A 21,944-nucleotide genomic window follows, 5' to 3' on the forward strand; every position below is an offset into this window, starting at 1 on the left:
TTTAATATGTTTATAACTGACTTAGAGATTATTTGGGCGGGGCCAATTTACAGTTATCCTCGAGCACCTGTCAGTCAGGAAACTGGAGACTTCTGATGTTGATTAACTGTCAGAACTTCACTATGTATTGCTAGAAGTTTCATTTTTTATTACCCTATTAGGCCACTCCAGTTAAAAGGGACGAAAAACTTTAAAAAGGTGTAGTTTCGTGATGAAATAATGATGTTAGAAATGGGCTACTTTTACTTTAAAAAGAGCTACTTTTATCTAATAATTTATTTTTTTTAATTTGCCTATATATATATTAGATAATTTTATACATAGATCTAGGAATTTATAATTCATTCTTGCAATAAAATAAACACAATTTTGATACAAACAATGACTTAAAATGATAAATGGAATAGACTATGAAAAAGTTTTAATTTAAATTTAAAAACATCTAGAATAGATTTGGGTGAAAATGAAAGTTACCTTTTTAATTTTTTTATTTAGGGTAGGCCCTAATTAAATGATTTATTTGTATTAATTGATGAATCCCAAGCATATTTTCTTTTTACAAATTATGTAGGCCTACGAGCCTATTAGCCTATATCCTAAAATTTATTTTTTAAAAATTAAAAGAGAAATATTGGAAGTAGAAGAGTGTATAATAATAGCACAAAAAATTCTCAACGACGTCTGAAAAAGTGGCCTACAGTATTTACATTTCCTAAAAAAAATTAAAATCTGAAACCTAGAAATATCGTGGATATTGTGGAGGTTTTTTTTCATTGTAGGCCTATAATATGGAAGATTTTAAGATAATTGAAGAAGTTCTGCAAGAAGACATGGACGATCCCAGTTTACAATTTGAGAAGTTAGTCCAAGGTGGAATTGTTAATAAAGCTGCCCTGTTTTCTTCAGATAAAAATCCAGATAAATATTTCATAAAATTAAACAAACATTCTGTTGTAAGTACCAGTAACTATTCACTACATTACAACTTGGGTATCATTAAAGGACCTAAGTCCGTAACTCAAAATCCTCCAAAATCTTCGACTTCGAAAACACGAATTATTGGTGAATTTGAATCAACATTGATGATGTAAACTTACCGGGAAAAGATGAGCTTCTGATATCCGATATTTAAGATAAAATAATTTTTTTAACATTGGTACACGAATCGTGTACCATAATGCGCTTCAGCCCCAGTTGTATTGAGAGGGACAAGGCTAGACACATTGCACCAAATCAAATGGAGTTATATAGACTAGAATAACTAGACGCTAGAAATTTGCACTCGATTGAGATTGCTGACTTATTTTGCCGAACATAACTGATTTGAAATTGGAGTAAAAACGGAAACCATTAAATGTAAATCAGTTTATATACATTCATATTACAGTATTATATGCGTTGCGACCCACTTTTGTGAATTTCTAGGTCCCAAATGTTAGCGATTTAGCTCCTTTAAGTTGTGCTGTGTTTGCAGGAGTTTCTGTTTTTAATGTTTAGTTTCAAACCATTGTTGGAAAACTGTTCAAATTTGTTGACAATCATGGAAAACTATTGGTTTTCTACTGTCAAATAGTTTCAAATGGTCCGTCTAGATTAGATAATAGGTGTTGAGTTTATAACTGCTTAGTTTCTCAAAAGGTGTTGAGTAATTAACAGACTAATAAATTACTTAACACTACTTGTGAAACTGAAGGGTTATATACCGGTCACTCATTATCTAATCTAGACAGACCATTTTAAACTGTGCAACAGTAGAAACCCAACAGTTTTCTGTCATTCTCAATGAATTTGATGAACTACATAATACAATAGAATTAATGTACTGTTTTACTAATATAATGGTGATTCCCAGTGAATAACCTTACATATTATAGTCATTGGATACTCAACATGCTGTGGTAATTACATCAATTTTACCTTGCATGATCTTATAAAGATGCATTATGTAAGATTTAGATAAAGAGCTGTCTGTTCTTTCTATAATAGTTTAAAAATAGATATAATGAAAAATGAATGTATTATAAATTTCAATCAAATTACTTTATTCTGGGAGGTCACGGTGGCTAAATGGGTGAGATGCTGGCTTGCTAGCCTGGAGGTCTGGTGTTTGATCCCTGCATTGGCCGAGAAAGTTCATCCAGATTTTCCGACGTGTTTCCCTCTTGTCAGTGATGCAGGACAGCTGTCTAGTCGTTCGGATGGAATGAAACGAAATAACCGAGGTCCCGTATACACATTAGCATGCATGTAAAAGATCCCTTGACAGTTGGAATTTGATATAAGAGTAGGCTGTATTATAGTGCCGCTGTCCGGGCAAAATTTCCCTCATAGCACACTGTATGGCGTAAGCCCGTCTTCATAAGCCCAGTTTGGCGCAGAACAGTAGGACGTTAAACCCCATTTCATTTCATTTCACTTTACTTTATTCTGAGCAAAGTTATGACTGTTTAAAGTTTTGACAAGATGTTGTAGGTAGATTGTTTATCATTGCAGCAACAGTACTTAAACATGCATTATGCCAGAGGTAAATCTGCCTGTTGCAGGTCTTGCTTTAGGCCTGAAATGTTATATAAACTATTAATTAGACATTTATTAACGTGAAAAGACAAATAATTAACTCTCGATGCCATCTTATGTGTCCGATTTTCATTGGATTTGAATACAATCTGCTGTTCAACGCCCATTGATGATTAACGACAAAAATGGATAATCAAGATTCAAGACTTTGTTAATTATCATAACAACGGTAACAATGACAATAAAGGCTACAGTGATTTTAAAATAAGGTTTTCTCGGCTTAGAGTGAACCAATTTTCAGCATATTCCTTTTACATGGTCTAGTGTTTAACTATTGAAGTAAGAACTGCCAGCTCTTATTCTAATCTTCCATAATATATCTTTAAAAATCCAGACAGTCCCTATTTTCAGTTTATCGTTAAATTTTTAAGTTTCACAAGAGTTTAAATCCGTTTAAATCTCAGCCATCCGAATTTCAAGAGATTTGATTATACTTTACACGTAGGCTTGTCATGTGTCTTAATTAATAATTTATATAACATTTGAAGCCAAACGAAAAACATGCAATAGGGAGATTTAGCTCTTACATAATGCATCTTTAATTAACAGTGCCTAATTAAAGTAATAAAGTCATACACCTAGTTGCTGAGAGGATCTCCAGCCCCTTTGTTAGTGGTGCAGGACGGATAGCCTTGTATGGCACAGAACCTATTCATTCGGATGGGACAAAAACCTAAGATCCTGTATATACAATTGGCAGCACATGAAAGATCCCTTGACAGTTGGAAATCAATTTAGGAGTAGGAAAGATAAATACGGTTTAATGTTCACCCAGCACAAACTACATCATTTCGGGACTAACATATAGTTCAATTTTATTTCAAAGATTCACTTACATGTAGGGGACTTTAGCAATGGGAGGAAACCAGAGGACCTGGAGGACTCGGGGGGAAAACTTACAAGGCTGGACAGGCGACCCTACTTGTTGTCAAGTAATAAGGGGGAATCAGAACCACTCCATTTCACTCAATGTCAAACCTTACGTGTTAAACCAGACAACTCCCCGAAACAAAAGAAAGCTGTTGCACCGCTGTCAGGGCAAAATTTACATCAAAGCACGGTGCCTGACCAAGTCAGTGCCGAAAAGGAAGAAGTTAAATCCTCATTTCCTTTTATTTGTATTAAACTTTTTATATTTTACTCTTCAATTTCAGGCAAAAGAAATGTTTGAAGCTGAAAAAAGCAGTTTAGATTTTCTTAATCAGATAGAAATAATCGATGCACCAAAATCATACAAGGTAGATAGTGTAGGAGGACAAAACCAGAAAGATAGAGAGAGAGAGAAAGAGAGAGAGAGAGGTTTGATGCCCATTCAACACAAACTAGGTCATTTCAGAACTAACATATGGTTCAGTTTTATTTCCATTATTCGCTTGCGCATAGGGGTCTTTAGCTGTGTGAGGAAACTGGAGGACCCGGAGAAAACCCATGAGGTTGGACAAGCGACCCTACTCCTTGTCACATACAACCGGGGAATCGAAACCACGCCAGTTGACTCAATGACAGACTTTATGATACATCGCACAAGTGCTAACCATTCGGCCATACCCCCCCCCCCCCCTGTGTAGGAGGAGACAACCTCACATAGGTTATTGGGTGGCCGAATGGTTAGCGCATGCTTGTTGGATCAGAAGGTCTGTCAATGAGTCAAGTTGCGTGGTTTCGATCCCCCAGTTGTATGTGACAAGGAGTAGGGTCACCTCTCCAATCTTAGAGATTTTCCCCAGGTACTCCAGTTTCTTCCCACTGCTAAATACCCCTAGGTTCAAGCGAATTATTGAAATAATTGAAGGTGATTGATATTAGAGATTGTGAATCTATTGACGGCCATGTTTTTGTTTATTAAAGGTGATTGATATTAGAGATTGTGAATCTATTGACGACCATGTTTTTGTTTATTAAAGGTAATTGATATTAGAGATTGTGAGAATGGTTCAGCTGTACATGTTTTACAATATATACCAGATCTTCAACCAATGGCTGATTACTGGGCGGACTTCGGCGAGAAAATGGCCAGGTAAAGATCCAGTCTTCTTTCATGGGAAAGTACCTTAAAGAACATTACATCAAATAAATTAGACTGAAATGAAATGAAATGAAATGGGGTTTAACGTCCTACTGTTCTGCTCCTATACTGGGCTAATGAAGACGGGCATACGCCGTACAGTGTGCTATGAGAGAAATTCTGCCCGGGCAGTGGCACTATCGCCTACTCTTATATCGAATTCTAACTGCCAAGGGATCTTTTACGTGTATTCCAATGTATACACTGGACCTCGGTTTTTCGTATCATCCGAAGGATTAGACAGCTGTCCTTGTCAGGCCCCCTGTTCTGCACCACTGACAAGGGGGAACCACGCCGGAAAATCCTGATGAGTTTTCTCGGCCAATGCAGGGATCAAACACCCGACCTCCAGGCTAGCGAGCCAGCGTCTTAACCACCTAGCCACCGTGGCTCCCTAAATTAGACTACTTTAAACTAGACACAAGCTAGGTCATTTCGGGACTAACACACGGTTCATTTTTATTTCAATAATTCGCTTGTGCGTAAGGGGTCTTTAGCAGTGGGAGGAAACTGGAGGACCCGGAGAAAACCCACGAGGTTGGACAGGCGACCCTACTCCTTGTCACGTGCAAGAGGGGAATCGAAACCCCGCCAGTTAACTCAATGACAGACCGTATGATACAGCGCACACGTGCTAACCATTCGGTCATCCAACCCCCCTGAAATAAACCAGTTATTTTTAAATTAAGGCGCCAGTTTCCTTTTACAAATTAATTAGATCTTACAATTTACTTTTTAGCATTTCAAACATTTGGAATTCAAGTCAAATTAAAAGTCATATTCATAATATTATGCCCTAAGCCAATGAATATAATTAAAGATTGTTACAAATTTTATTTTAGATTGCCCAGTGTGTAAGAGATGCCCGGACATCAGTGCTATGGCCTACTCTTATTTCGAATTCCAACTGTCAAGGGTTCTTTTACGTGCAAGCCAATGTGTACACAGGACTTCAGTTTTTAGTCCCTTGCATCCTACATCACTGACAAGGGAGAACCACCAAACAGATAGTTAAGATCTTAATACAAAATTTAGCTCTTGGCCAATTAAAGGGCTGAATTCTTACACTACTTTACTTCTAGTTTTAGTAAATAAGGAATAAAGCCCTATGGTTTAATTAGGATAAAATTGGATTCTTGGAGACTGTTTAAAGTCATTAATATTACCTCATTATCATGATTTTGTTTCAGAATTCACAGTTTTAATTCCACTCTCAAAGATGATGTAAAAAGAAAAGAAAGTTTTGTCCATTCCAGTCCCCAGCAACTTAATTATGTAGATAAATTTGGATCAACGTTTCCCAGATATTTTGGTGAATTTAGAGTGGCACCAGTTCAAACAGATACGTGGGAGGTAAGAGCAGTCAGCTACGAATGTCTAATTTAATATAAAAATAAAATAATTCTGTAGACTGGCAGGGCATGGTATACAGAATATTATGGGCTTGGACTTATAATTCTTTTTCCCGTGACATCACTGCTATTGGGCAGGGCCCTTATTCACGAAAACTTAAACTAAGTTACAACCGAAATTTTAAGAAATATTGCAACTTCATTGGATATATGCAAATTGATTTTACTGGTCAGCCAATCGAATTGCACTATTTCTTAAAATTTCGATTGTATCTTAGTTTAAGTTTTTGTGAATAAGGGCCCAGTTTTTCTATTATAACCAATCTAGACTAATATTTGTGACTGTCGTTTGTCTGTCTGTCTGTTCAGGGTTGGCGGCTACACTAGGGTTGTCCTGAGGCTGAAATTCGGTGTAGCTTGGACCAGAGAGTAACATAGGCCTGGTAGCGTTGGCCTACGGCTTCCGGTTTCAGAGTTGTAGGCACAACCTGTGCAGTGCTGTGTCATCTACTAGTGAATGAATAAAATGGTTTTTAGCATCCTTTTTATCTCTGCTTCAACCAGGCTAATGAATAAGGGTGTGCTATATGCAGTGAGCTACATGCAGTGTGCTATATATATGCAATGTGCTATATATGCAATGTGCTATATATATGCAGTGTGCTATATATATATATGCAGTGGGCTACATGCTGTTTGCTATATGCAGTGTGCTATATGCTGCTATAAGTGAAATTTTGTCCAGACAGCTATTGAATAGCAACTGTTAAGGAATTTTTTAGTTGCACACCAAGGTGTACACGAGTCCTCATTATTTTTGTGCAATCCGAATGACTAGGCCCTGTTCTTTTCCAAGCCATCCACCCTGCATCACAGACAAGGGGAAACTACTCCGGAAAATCATAAGATTCTTTCTCGACCATCATTGGGATCGAAACCTGGGAACCTAAGCCACTTCATTATTATTCAGTTATATAGTGAAGCCCTTGTATGTTATTCATTTCTTTTCTTCAGGAATATTTTATAAGAGAGATTATGGATCCATTAATGAGAGGAATAGAAAAAAAGGTACTTGCATGTATAGACTAGACATCGGCGGGACTAAAAATATCAGTTATTCATTTTATCCTGTTGATGTCTTGGTAAATATTGACCTGGTTATGAATCGTGATACGAATGGTATCGTTAGAACTGAATCGCAATACGTATTGTATCGTGACTACAGTGGCAATACCCAGTACTATTATAGACTTGTTTTAACAATTGAAGTGTAATGAGGTTTAACCTCCTACTGTTTTGCACCAGCAGATGCCATGCAGTTTATTATAAAGGACATTTTGTCCGGACAGCAGTATTTCTGCATATTATTTTTTAAATTCCAATTGCAATGTGTACCTCAGTTTTTCATACCATCTGAACTTGTAGATGCAATTCCCTTGTCAGTCCCTATAATCAGGCAATACTGACAAGGGGAAACAAGACAGGATTCAATCACAGAACCACTTGCTTAGTTAGAACCACTTGTTAATATATTTGAATCGTTACAATTATTACAACTGTTCTCCTCTCAGTACAAATGCCTTATACAGAAAACAGGATATGGACACCATAATATTTTTGTCGGGGTTTGAACATAACTGATCATGATTGAACTTATATACATTTCGAACATGATTGGGATATAGTTTAGGTAAATATTGTTATCTTAATACATTATAATGTTTACATACTAAGACAAAGTGATATATCTACTGTACAATCGCAAACACAGGACAGGCTAGACTGTTAACTTGCTATTCCATTTGCACTGCTTGCAAATTTTAGAGAACATAACTGATTATTTAAAAATATTGCTTGTTAATCAATTTATATAAATTCATATTACATGCTTTTCCACGCATTTTAAAGGAGCTAAATCGCTAATATTTTGGACCTAGAAATTGACTCAAATGGGTCGCAATGCATATAATGTATTGTGAATGTATGTAAACTGATAAGCATTCAATCGTTTCAGTTTTTAGTGTAATTTCTAATCAGTTATGTTCCGCGAAATACGCCAGTCTTTGGTTTTTCCAGTCTACGCTGATAGTATTTATTGTGCATGCTCTCCAGATAAGAATATGGTGTCACCGTTTAACATGACTTGTGGAATATGTCTAGCCTCGTTCTTCAAGTCCCTTGTTACAAATGGCGCTGAAATGCATTATGGTACACGATTCGATTCGTGTACCAATAGTAAAATGTTTATTTTGTCTTAAAAATTGGATATCAGAAGTCCATCACAACATCAATGTTCATTTAAATTGAGAAATAATTCTTGTTTACAATGTCGAAGACTTTGGATGATATTGAGTTAGAGACTTAGCTACTTTAAGTCTGTTAAAATCATGTTTTTTCAGGGCCCCCAAAATAGAGCTATATGCCCTTTAAACGTAACATGATGTCCGTTAAAATCATATTTTTCTATTATTTCAGTATGGAGATAGAGATTTAATATCCGAATGGTCATGGTTACAATTAAATATATATAAACTATTTCAAGATGTCACAATATTACCAGAAATAATACATAGTGATCTGTGTGTCGCTAATTTTGGACAAACACAAAATGGTCCAGGTAGAAATATTCTTTTAATATGTTAGGCCATATAAATAAAATATTCTGGTTGTCAGATATTCCCATGTCATGAAAATGAAATAAAATGAAATGGGGTTTAATGTCCTACCCGGACATACAGTGCCATAATGAAGATGCCATACAGTGTGCTGTGAGGGAAATTTTTCCTGGACAGCGGTTACGACCTACTTTTATTCCAACTGCATGCAAATGTGTATCTGGGACCTGGGTTTTTTGTCCCATCCGAATGACTAGACAGCTGTCCTTGTGAGGCCCTCTGTCCCGTACCACTGACAAGGGGAAATCATGTCAGAGAGAGACAAAGAGAGAAAACTAGGTAATTTCAGGACAAATATGATCCAGTTATTTCTATAATTCGCATGGTCGTAGACTAGTGTAGAGGTCCTTAGCAGCCGGAGGAAACCGAAGAAAATCCACCAGGTTGGACAGGCGACAAGCCACCCCACTTGATCAATAATAGACTTTATGGTTTCATGCGCATGCATTAAACCACAAGACCACCCAATCCCCCTAGAAAAGTAGGATGTAAAATACCAATATTCTTCTAAAAATAGTTTTACCAATCAGAGGCGGATCCAAGGGGGGGGGGGGGACCTAATTTTCGACAGTGCCCCTTTTTACTGCTGAAACTGCCTTTTCTCAGACCCAAATATTATTATGTCCGTTCCCAACCCGTTGCAGGGATCCCAAATGACTCAAACCATCGACACAAACACACCAGTCTGGTCTAATTAATGCTTCCACTTTTAAACGAATTCTTGTTGTTTAGCTGACGGTGCCCTAATCCTATAGAGTGACAATAGACAGACATCAATGATAGCATCTTGTGGAATTGGCGGCGTCAACACTCGTGCCCATCACCGACGCGCATGAGTGCAACTTCATGTAGCACTGTTTCATGTGTGGACAGTACACATAACAAGGCTTAAATAGTGAAGTGTCTAGGGAATAGATTTGTCTTTTTTCCTATCATAATGCCTCGCTCGCCTTGACAATTTTCGAGTCGCATGTTCAACTGGCTTTTTTGCTCGATTTTAAGGCTCTGTTTCAACGATTTCTGAACATTTACTTAGACGAAAATATCAGCCAAATTGCTCTTGGAATGGCTACAGATGCAAGGAAATAACGGATAAAAAAAACCCTCTCAGCGGCGTGCTCCGTCCCCGCAGCGCCCCCCACCCCCCTTTTCAAAATTCCTAGATCCGCCTCTGCCAATTTAGATTTAATTTCTTTTTTGTTCTTTCAGTTTTATTTGACCCGTCCTTGAATTATGCGCATTTTGAAATGGATCTGTTGCTGTCAGCCACAGAAGATCCGTTCCATGACGATTTCTTCACAAGTTATCATCAAATCTTGCCTCAGCTGGAAGGATGGGAGAAGAGACTGGAAGCGTACAAATTCTTCTATAACGTGATAATGTGGTATCACATAGATGAGGAACAATATAAAACCAGTTCGTACAGTTCTGCAGAAAAAGTAACCGATATTATTAAACAAATGGGAACATGAATTTATTACAGTATCTGAATTTCCAAAATATACATCATATTGATGAGGAGCAATATAAAACCAGTTCGTACAGTTCCGCAGAAAAGGTAACCGATATTATTAAGCAAACGGGAACATGAATTATTACGGTATCTGAATTCTCAATATAAAACCAGTTCACACAGTTCCACAGAAAAAGTAACTGATATTATGAAACAAACAGGAACATGAATTTATTACGGTATCTGAATTCTCAAAATATTTATAAAGAACAAAATAAAACCAGTTTGTACAGATCCACAGAAAAAGTAACCGATATTATGAAACAAACGGGAACATGAATTTATTATTGATATACGTGTATATAATTCATATTTGAATACTCGTCATATTTTTATTTTTTATTTATTTTTATATTAATAAATCTAACCGTGTGATAAACTTACATAGGAATAATTGTAGCTGTTTTTTTTTTTAATTTCTCTAATTTGAATACGGGTGGATGGCGGGGGTGGGGTGGTTGGAGGGGGGGGGGGGGTATTCTATTAAAGATGCATTATGTAAGATTTAGATAAAGAGCTGGCCGTTCTGGCTATAATAGTAAGAAAATAGATAATGAAAAGGGAATATCTTGAAAATTACAGTCAAATTACTTTATTCTGAGTGATGTTATGACTGAAGAATAGTGTAGTCTTGATTGACATTGCTATCATTGTTATTAAGATAATAAATAAAGTCTTGATTATCCATTCCAAATTATTAACTGTCAATCATATTTCAATCCGTTCAAAATCACAGCCATCCAATGTTCTATAGAGTTGATTATAGGCTTTTCATGTGAATAAATGTCTAATTAATAATTTATATAACATTTGAGGCAAAAATGGCCTGCAATAGGCAGATGTAGCTCTTACATAATGCATCTTTAAATACCTTATAGTTGAGTAACCACCTAACAGTGCAATTTGACCTTAAATCTAAGGTTTTTAGGTAGTTTTAGTAGACAGAGAAGCCTGGAGCTGTATTCTGTTAACTGCCTTAGTTTTAGTAGACAGAGAGGCCTGGAGCTGTATTCTTTTAACTACCTTAAACTTAATTAAGTTGCCATATTAAGGCACAATTTCTCCTTAAATCTTAGGTTTTTTATAGCTTGTAGATAAGAAGACTAGGAGCTGTATTCTCTTAACAACTTATGTTACCACATTTAGGGGTTAGCTCTAAATATTAAGGCCACTTGCTAACTTCGTGAGAGAGAGAGAGAGAGAGAGAAATGGGGTTTAAGTCCACTTAACACAAACTACGTCAACCATGAGGTTGGAGAGGCAACTCTACTCCTTGTCACCACAACTAGGGAATCGATGCAGACTTCGTCAAGTCACGAGATGTAAACTGAGCTAAGGTGCATGATTGTTGCCGAGTATTGTGGGTTAGGGCTAGGTCTTAGGTTAGGCTTTATATCTTGAAAACATGACGTAATCTGCAAGTGGCCTTAATATTTAGATCTGACTACATTTGGGGGCAGTTTCACCTTAAATCTAAGGTTTTACTTAATTTTAGTGGACAGCAAGATCTGTAGCTGTATTCTATTAACAAGCATAAACTTATTTAAACACATTATAGTGCAATATCTAAGGTTTTTCCTTAGAAGGTTTACTCTGTTTAGAAAAGTTATAGGTTAAAAGCTCCTAAACTTTAAGGCTAGCTGACCAATTAATCATTTCCCTTATTTATAATTAACAAAAATACCAGTTTTAAAGTGTTCATATTAGATAGTAATTTACATGATTAAAACAACTAGAGTAGATACAATATTTAACAAAAATACAGGTTTTAAAGTGTTCATGTTAGATAATAATTTACATGATTAAAACAAATAGACTAGACACAATAATTAACAAATATATTGGTTTTAAAGTGTTCACTACACAGCAATATAGACCATTAATACAGAAATCCTAGATAAGATACAATGTTATAACATAAAACGATTCATAAATATGTAACTGCCATACTCATGCATGTACATGTAGTTGTGAATAAACTACTATTATTCAATTATTTATTTATAATAATTTGGAAAATTAAAAAAAAAACCCAACTTAAATTAGACTTAGACACGGTGTTTCACCCGATATTTGATGTACAACAGAGCCTGAAAGTGTTCATTTTAGACCAGTGGTTCTCAACCTTTTTTGGCACACCTTGGAACAAATGAAAAAATAGCGGCACACCTGGCTAAATATATATGAAAAAATTTGAATTTTACAAAATAAAAACATAGCAAGTCATAGATGGCATACAGCCGTAGACACAGACTAGTCATAGACACATAGAATGACTCAAACTAAATAAAGAAAAACGCAGCTATAAACTTACAAGTAGACACCAGTGAATACGCAATTGTGATCACGCGGTGTGCCGCCCAAAATTTTGCTGCACAATTAGGAAGTTGAGAATCACTGATTTAGACTATTAAGAGCGTGTCCACGAGAGCACCATGCAGAAATTGAAAAAATTTCAACCATACTTGGTCTATGGGGACCCCTAGGCGACAGAAGTCACAGGATGGAGTGAAAAAATTTTGAACGGACAACTTCCGGTATAACTGGAAATTGTTGTTTTGGGGCAAAAGTTGACATATTTCGACCAATTTGTTACCCTAATTTCAAAACGCTCCTACCCAAAAAGTTGTGTCTCTACATTTTGATATTGGTCAGGTATGATAGGCCTAGTAGTCGTCTTAAAATCCTGCAGTCGTTTGGGAATGAATGAATCGTGAGGAATTTTCTGTGAGTGATCATAAAGTGGTCATTTTACATATGTTTAAAACTATGCTATCCTAAAACGCATGTAGCTGCTTCTTTGCAGGTCTGACATAGAATTGCTTGGTGTGGTTGTGAAGGGCATTTCTCAAACTAAATGTCAAAAGAAAAAAACTGACCGGAACGCAACCCACTAGAGTGCTGTAATATTCTGAAAATGTGTAAAACGGTATTTTCCACGAAATTCGTCTTTTCACTGATGACCGAATACTATTTTCAAGAGTTCAAATGACCGTTGATTATGAACATTAGTACTATTTTTTGTTACTTGAATGTTCCTTGTGCCAAATATACTATCTTGGTTAAAAATCATGAAGTTTTTGTGACAAAATCGGACGTTCGCGGTCATCGTAGGAAAGGGGCTTAACTGGTGTATAATTTTGCAGGATCAGGCAACGATTATTCTCACCTGTATGCAGTAGTTAGTAGCACGGAAGTGCATAAATGTAAAGACTGGCATAGCAAGCTTTTATATTAGCACAATTTAACCAAAGCAGCACCTTTTCAGCAATGACCAACGATTATCTTCAAATGACTACTGATCATCACCATTACTTGTAATATTTCGTAATTTCAACGTGAATCGTGTCAAATAGATCATTTTGTTTAAAATCATAATATTTTTGTGACAAAATCTGACTTTCACGCTTGCTTGATAGCCATAGGGAAGGGTCATAAGTGGTGTGTAATTTTGCAGGGATCAGACCACTGTTATTAAGATCTGTATTCATGAGCAGATCATCGTATAAATTTGACTAGATATCTTTTAATTTGTACACCTGCTCATGTAAAGAAGAACCATAAGAAGAAACATTCAGAAGTGTTCATGTAGGGACATTTAATGTCTGGTATTGAAATCTCTGAATCATGGCATAGATCACAACAGGATTTATAGAACTCCAGGATAATGTTGACCGCATGTGCCAAACTCCTACATATACCTACGTTCGAGCAGAAGTGCTCACTTACTTAGATTCCTACGTTCGAGTGTAAATGCTCTCTGACCTTCCTTCAAGGTTTTTGGACCACAGAGTACTGTTTTATTTTGTAGTAGTGTTTTTGACCTCTTCTCCTTCAGGGATTTCAATATAGAATTATCATAGCCTCCCGATCTGTAATGCCTCTCCATGAAAGCGTCCAAATGTTTCCATACAATGATCGGCTCCTAAATACAGATGGGAATAAGCTGGTCTGATTCCTAAAATATGTTTGACCAAAATAACCTATTTGGCACAAGGAACATTGGCAGAAAAGGTGTTGTATGGTCGTCTTGCTGATTGTGTGACTACGACTTACTGTCACTGGATCATCTACAATCCCCTCGTCCTTAAAACCTGTTACAAGAGCGAACATGTACATCCCTCAGAAACACTTCTTTTACCCAAGAGCTAAAATATGCTTACACTGAATCGTGTATCATATTTCACCTTTCATTATATCATATTTATAGAAGACGATTTGTTCTGTTTAAATTGCATTGGACATTCATGAAACTTGTCCCTGGTCTAACACATAGACCTTAGATCCTAAGGTCTGTCATTGAGTTAAGTGGTGTGACAGCATGCCGGTGACATGGTGTGGTGTTGTTTGTTCAACCTCATGGATATTCTCTTTTCCCACAAGTGTATTATTGAGAGAGAGAAATGGGGTTTAACGTCCACTCGACACAAACTAGGTCATTTCGGGACTAACATATGGTTTAATTTTATTTCAATAATTCGCTTGCGCGTAGGGTCTTTAGCAGTGGGAGGACCCGGAGAAAACCCACGAGGTTGGACAGACGACCCTAATCCTTGTCACGTACAACTGGGGATTCGAAACTACGCCAGTCGACTCAATGACAGACTTTATGATACAGCGCGCGCACGCTAACCATTCAGCCATCCAACCCCCCCGTGTATTATTGAAGTAAAATTGTACCATATGTTAGTCCCAAAATGACCTAGTTTGTGTTGAGTGGACCTTAAACCCCATTTCTCTCTCTTAAGTCAAAATCACCCTTGCTAACAAATATATTAACTTTGTGATGATGTCCATAGATACAGTATGCATCACCATATTATGCTAGTCCCAAAATGACCTAGTTTGTGTCCAGTGGACTTTAAATCTCATTTTACTTTGTTCCTCTCATGTCTAAATCATCCTTGCTAACGACTAAATGGAATATATTAAATTTGTAAAGATGTCCATACATATACTTCATCTGGGGTATTGATAGACGGGACATTTTATCCTAATTTTTGGTGTTTTTAATATATTTCTCCTGTTTTTATTATGACTGTTCCGTTCATTTTTATTTTTTATTTTGTTAGTAGGAAGGTTGCTAGTTGTGGGTAACATTCAACTTTGGTCCTAGTCCCTGCAAAGAACGAGCTATAGCCTCTTAAACATTGGTTTTCATTAAATTCAATTTTCAGAGAGAGTTGGGTATCCGGCCAGTACCAAGGTAGCATTAGCAGTAGAAACTTCAAACTCAGTGTGAAGGAGGAACCTGAGTGGTCCTACTAATGCCCAAAATTTTGTCTATCCAAATCAATTATTGTCCGAATAGCAGGTCATTCAAATTTGGATCCAAAATTGCCTATTTTTGGCTTATTTTTCGATTAAAAAATTCTTTTCCAATTTTCCAGGTCGGTATCAACTGAATCAATCTAATATTTTGTGGGGATGTATCTGGGTACTAACCCATCTCACAGAAAAAATTTGGTCCAAATCCCTGACCCAAGGGTTATCACCCCCTGCATGGTGCTCTCACGGAAACGCTCTTAAAAAGAAAATCTATTGGACACAATGTTTCACCCAATGTTTCATATAAAAAAAACAGGGTTTTAAAGGGCCAATCCCGGTAATATTTTGGAGAACAAAACTGCATAATTTTGTGTTAAAATCACTTAAAATCCTCTACCTAAGGGCCGAGCAACTAACTCAGTATTTGTGATACGTTTTCAAACAGCTTAAATTCGTCAGTCTTCATCTGGAAATGGAGACCGGTGTCCCAAGCTGTATTATGCGGTGTCTGGATAAAACCAGACTTTTGTTTTATAAAAATAATGTGTAGGTGAAATTTACCTTTCGTTATCAAGTACAGCACATGGGTCATTCACTGTATATACCTCTAAAGAAACGGGATTCGATTATCAGGTCACCCAAGGAAAAAACTGACCCGAAATCTTAAAAGGCTTACGTGTCTGGATAAGGAGTTTTGGTTCACGTACAAACGACTCAATATTTTGAGCTGAAATTTTGAGAAAAGGTAAATACACCATTCTTCTATATTTTGGCGCTTAAATTTCATATGTACTCAGACTTTTATTTTTGAGACTGTTCAAATGGGGATAGTCCCTTTATTGTGTTCTTTAGATATTAATTTAGAGGATTAAAACTATTAACCCTAGGTCGAGTGTTATGTAAAACAAGGGTCGAAAAGAGGATTAAAACCAAATGCCTAGATTAAATACTCAGCTTATGAAGACGGACATACATCTTTCAGTGTACTATAAGAGAAAGTGTGCCCGGACAGCGGCTATTTGACCTACCGTACTCTTATTTCAAATTACAACTGTGTTCGCGGTACCTCGACTTTTCGTCTTATGCGATCAATATCTGCACCACTGACAAAGGGGAACCACGCCGGAAACTCCCGATGAACTTTCTCGGACAACGCAGGGATCGAATACAGGGCTTCCCGGTTAGAGACCCAGCGTCTCACTCATTGAGCCACAGCGGCCTCCCGTGTTTAAACGATCACACGGGTTAGTCTGCAATATCACCTCGGTGGAAGCGGACGTTAAATAGAGCTATTTCACACACACACACAAATGTGACACGAGACCCCGATTGCCACCCATTTCATAATTGCGACTCAAATGCAACAAACTGTGATATTAGAAAACATTTGCGCAATATGAAAATACGTTGTTTTATATATAATTATAAACACGACTGCGCAAAATAACATCTAGATCTAGATATGTTTAAGCAATAAACACCAATAAAATATATTTGTATACATGACTTTGCGCACCTTGAAAAAATATTTATTTTGTATCTTTAAACTCGAGTGAGCAATATAATAGCTTTTTGTGACAAAATAAATCAATTTATTTGAAATGGTTAATCTACCGTAGACGTGTCATTTAACACACTCGATATCTATATGGCCCACAGCAGGGGAATTAAACACCAATAATTACCCAGAAGCGGACGTTAAACCCCAATAAATACACAGAACGGTTATGATAATCATTAACTTGAAAATATTTGATGAGGATTAATACCTTCAACGAGAAAATAAATCCAATTGATTTGCGATATAACACCTGATTATTGAAAATTCAAACTGTGATCTATTCAGATTGAAGAGCTTTTAAGAACCTTCCTTAAAGATACATTATGTAAGAGCTAAAATTAGTTACTTTAGTAACGGATATTCATAGCGAAGTGATATGAATAGCCGTTAATAAAGTAACTAGAGCTAAATCTGCCCATTGCAGGTCTGTATTTTGGTCTTAAATGTTTCTAAATTATTAATTAGACATTATCGGAGATTAGATAAAGAGCTGGCAGTTCTCACTATAACAGTTAAAAACTAGATAATGTAAAGGCAATATGCTGAAAATTTCAGTCAAATTGTTCCAATCAGAACCGAGATATTAGCGATTGATTTTTTGGCCTAGCCTCAGTCATGATTACTAAAGTCGGTACGGTAAAAACATAGTCTCGATTATCCATTTTTTGATTTAATCATCAATGAGCTTTGAGCAGCAGATCGGATTCAAATCCAATGACAATCCGACACATACTCGTAAGACGGCCATCGAGAGTTGATTATGGTCTTTTCATGTTAATGAATGTCTAATTAATAGTTTATATAACATTTCAGGTCTAAAGAAATGTATGTTTAATTAAACATTGCATAATGTATGTTTAATTAAACATTTATTAACATGACAAAACCATAATCAACTCTCGATGCCATCGGATGCCTCCAAATTTAAGTAGATTCGAACGCTTCGGCCATTTAATAATTTAATTTAAAAATGGAGAAACGAGACTAAGTAAGATTCGAATGACTAGTATGGTAGTTACGATCAATGCACACATCTTGTCAAAACTACAACCATTGATAACTTTACTGAAAATACAGTAATTTGAATGCATTTTTAATATATTCATTTTGCATTATCTATTTTTGAAATATTATAGCAAGAACGACCAGCTCCTTATCTGTATCATTTAGTCCACTTTGCATCAAATAAGACACTTTTTATGGAATAACAACATGGTTTATTACACGACTAAAAATTGTGAAATCTTGTTGAAACGTCGCAGTATAATAAACCATAGTAATTGTTATTCCATTAATAGTGTGTCAAATGCCATTCAAAGAATTTAAAATACAGATATGGCGTCATCCTTTGATGCTGGCGTACCATTATTTATACTAGTTGCAATATTGGACCCGCGTGACGTATTTCATTGAAATGCACGTACTGGATAGTGTCTGTATTTTAAGTTGTTTTATGGTCTCGTGCAAGACATTGCGTAATATATTATAGATATTGCCCTCGTGCTATCGCACTCGTACAGTATCAATATATACTGAGCGCCATGGAAAACGCATCACTTTTTTTCCCCAAATATTTTATTACTAGGTGGTTTTGTATGTATAATATTATGCAATACTATGAACTATTGTTTCACACAATGCTCCCAAACGCAAAAAATATCGGCCCGTGTGCAAAAAAAAATTGCACGAGATGCACATGAAAAACCCAATATTCACGTGCAGCATTGTGTATGAGCCCTTTAAAAGCATGTTTTCAACTTAATGTGCAGTACATGAACTGTGAAACGGCAATCTGTCGTAATTTGTTGTTGAACGTGTGAAGGAATCGAGCTAGAGATGCCGAGACTTACTGAAAATCAACGGAATGAAGCCATGGGAATGTCCAGGGCTGGCATGTCTACACGTGCTATTGCCAGACACTTCAATTGTCATCAGTCCACTATTGTAAGGTTGGTGGAACGTCTTCGAGTTACTGGGTCAACACGTGACCGTCAACGTCCTGGTCCACAACGCGTTACAACCCAGGCTCAAGACCGCTACATCCGGGTCACCCATCTGCGTGACAGATTCCGCCCAGCGACTCGAACAGGTGCAGCAGTCGTCGGAAGACAAGGACCAGTAAGTGCCAACACCGTAAGACGTCGTCTAAGAGAAGTAGGACTCCGTGCGCGACGACCTTATGTTGGCGCTATCCTCAGGGATCATCGCCGTCAGTGGCGTTTGATATGGGCTCAAGGACACCAGACATGGAGAAGAGTAGACTGGCAAAGTGTGCTCTTCAGTGATGAGAGTCGCTTTCATCTTTATCACGCTGCTGGCCGTCAACGTGTGTGGAGACGTCTTGGGGAACGTCTTGCAGACTGCTGCGTCTTCGAAACGAATCGATGGGTTGGGGGAGTGTAATGGTGTGGGGAGGCTTCACATTTCATCACCGGACCCCCCTACACATTTGCAGGGGTCGCGTTAATGCTGTAGCCTACCGTGATGATGGCCCGTGGGGGACACACGCGCTACTAACATCGGTGTCGTACTTATGGTTTTGACCCCTCTGACTTTGTACCCTTGATTACAGATTAAACATCCATAAGTGTACAAATGTGTTGTTATTGATGTGTTCCCATTTGAATATTGTTCACAATAAGAAGCAAAATAAATAAGATATGTTTACAGGATCATTTTGTTATACGAAAAACTAAGTGATGCGTTTTCCATGGCGCTCAGTACTACACATAGTCCACTCTACACCATGGAGAGTACCATGCTGCAAAATTCACAACTGTCGGGAACACACGTACATAAATAGGCCCAAATGGATTACTTAGAGACATTAACCAGACATCAATAACATCCTGTTTTATAAAGTATCGATCTAATGTTGTTATTTGACGAACATGATAGAAATCAAATTGTTTCATTCTAAACATATCGAACCAATATTGAATTATGTCACTGCATTCTATTTATGGATACAATCTTAATTAATAGTTGTTTCTTTTTGCTGTGTGTGTGATGATGATCGATGACATTCATTCCATCGGGATTCAGGAGCATTCGGGAGATAACAAGATTATTATCCGCCGTTATCAGGGGTATGTTTGTTTGTATATAAACAAATATATTTGTTTGGACTTGTATTTGGATGTTTACGCTTCTTCGAAAGATAGCCAAAGTCGTCATAAAATCGGTGGTGATAGGCCGAAATAAATATCATCGTTTTTAAACAAGGGGCATGGAATTCAAAGCATGTATTTAGCTGTATATAGTGTGACAAGGGATGTGCACGAGGTAGTGTAATTTCGTCCTAGAAAAGGTTGAAAAATGTACATATTGGTAACAAATATCATTATTTAATTTTTGTTTTAACTTAAATATTGATTTTTTTTTAATATTTCTATTCTATATGAAAATGAAATGAAAATGGGGTTTAACGTCGGAACTGGGTTAATGAAGACGGGCATACGCCATACAGTGTGCTATGAGGGGAATTCCAACTGCCACGGGATCGTTTACGTGCATGCCAATGTGAACACGGGACGTCGGTTTTCTGTTCCATCCGAACGACTAGACAGCTGTCCTTGTAAGGCATCCCGTCCTGCATCACTGAAAAGGGGTAACCACGCCGGAAAATTTGGATGAACTTTCTCGACCAATGCAGGAATCGAACACCCGACCTCCAGTCTAGTGAGACAGCGTCTTACCCACTTAGCCAACGTGGCCCCTATATGCAATAAAATGGGGGTTTAACGTCCTACTTTTCTGTACAAACCGGAATACTTGCAGACGAGAATACGCCCCGCATTGTGCTGTAAGAGGAATTTTGCAAAGGCAACGGTAATACTATTGAGGGACCTTTAACATGCTGTTAGTAGTCTACAAGGGTCCTCGATTTTTCGTACACTCCGTACGACTACTCGCTTTTCCCACCGTTCTGCACCACTGACATGAGAAAACCAGGCGGGAAAATCCCACCAACACTATTCTATGATACGGCCTGCTAACCAATTGGTGTCGGGTTCAATTTCGGTGTTGGCCGAGCAACATCACCGAAATTGTCCTGCGTGGTTCCCCATTATAAGTGTCATAGGACGGTGGTCCTGGCGAGAAACTGTTTGTAGTCGTTCGGATGGGACAAAAACCGAGGTCCCGTGTACATGTTGGTGTGCATGTAAAAGATCCCTTGACAGTTGGAATTCGAAATAAGAGTAGACCGTAGCTTCGCCGTCCGGGCGGGGTGTTTGGTGGTCCAGTGGTCTAACGCGTGTGCATTTGATCATAAGGTCTGTCACTGAGTGAAGTGGTTTCGATTCCCCGCTTGTACGTGACAAGGAGTAGGGTCGCCTGTTCAACGTCGTAGGTTTTCTCCAGATCTTCCGGTTTTCTCCCACTGCTAAAGACCCCTACGCGCAAGCGAAATATTTAAATAAAATTGAACCATATGTTAGTCCAGAATTGACCCAGTTTGTGTTGAGTGGGCGTTAAAAACCCATTTCTCTTCTTCTCTCGCCATCCGGACAAAATTTCCCTCATAACCGACCGTAGGGCGTATTAACTTCATTAACGAAATGTAATGCTGAAACCCCATTTCATTTCACTTTAATCACCAATACGCCGCCATGATGGCTAATTTACCTGCCAGGTAAACGATAAAAGGATTACATATATAATTACGTTCCAGATCATTGATCCGTGTATTTCCCGAGGAACGACAATGACGGAACATTAATTAACACAATTCTTTTCCGCTATGATTTCATCTCCTTAATGCGATGTCTTTAAACATGTCCAAACTCGCTTCTCTGTACTTTGACTGAAAGCATACTTATTGTATAGATATCTTCTGATAATCTGCTATTATTGGTATTGTCTAACAGCAAGGACCCCTGGAATTAAGTGTAAATATTACCGAGAATATTCAATGTATATTACTAGTGTT

At 37.3% G+C, this 21,944-nt stretch overlaps 1 protein-coding gene across 1 annotated transcript; it reads left to right on the forward strand.

The window, feature by feature from the left end:
* Positions 1–44: 44 nt before the first annotated feature.
* Positions 45–10,581, forward strand: LOC126822392 (ketosamine-3-kinase). The gene is made up of 8 exons (XM_050551289.2): positions 45–198; positions 780–953; positions 3,732–3,815; positions 4,482–4,594; positions 5,833–5,995; positions 7,009–7,062; positions 8,470–8,611; positions 9,879–10,581. The coding sequence occupies exons 2-8, from the start codon at positions 789–791 to the stop codon at positions 10,139–10,141; spliced, it is 984 nt and encodes a 327-aa protein (XP_050407246.1). The 5' UTR covers positions 45–198; positions 780–788; the 3' UTR covers positions 10,142–10,581.
* The last annotated feature ends 11,363 nt before the right edge of the window (positions 10,582–21,944 follow it).

Source organism: Patella vulgata, chromosome 5, assembly GCF_932274485.2.
Source record: "Patella vulgata chromosome 5, xgPatVulg1.2, whole genome shotgun sequence".
In the NCBI taxonomy this organism is placed as follows: Eukaryota; Metazoa; Mollusca; class Gastropoda; family Patellidae; genus Patella; species Patella vulgata.

Bases quoted from the DNA above. Each gene is read 5' to 3' on its own strand.
- LOC126822392 (XM_050551289.2), top strand. From the start codon at position 789: ATGGAAGATTTTAAGATAATTGAAGAAGTTCTGCAAGAAGACATGGAC. The intron at 954-3,731 runs GTAAGTACCAGT...CTTCAATTTCAG, and splicing joins AATTAAACAAACATTCTGTT to GCAAAAGAAATGTTTGAAGC. The intron at 3,816-4,481 runs GTAGATAGTGTA...TGTTTATTAAAG, and splicing joins ATGCACCAAAATCATACAAG to GTAATTGATATTAGAGATTG.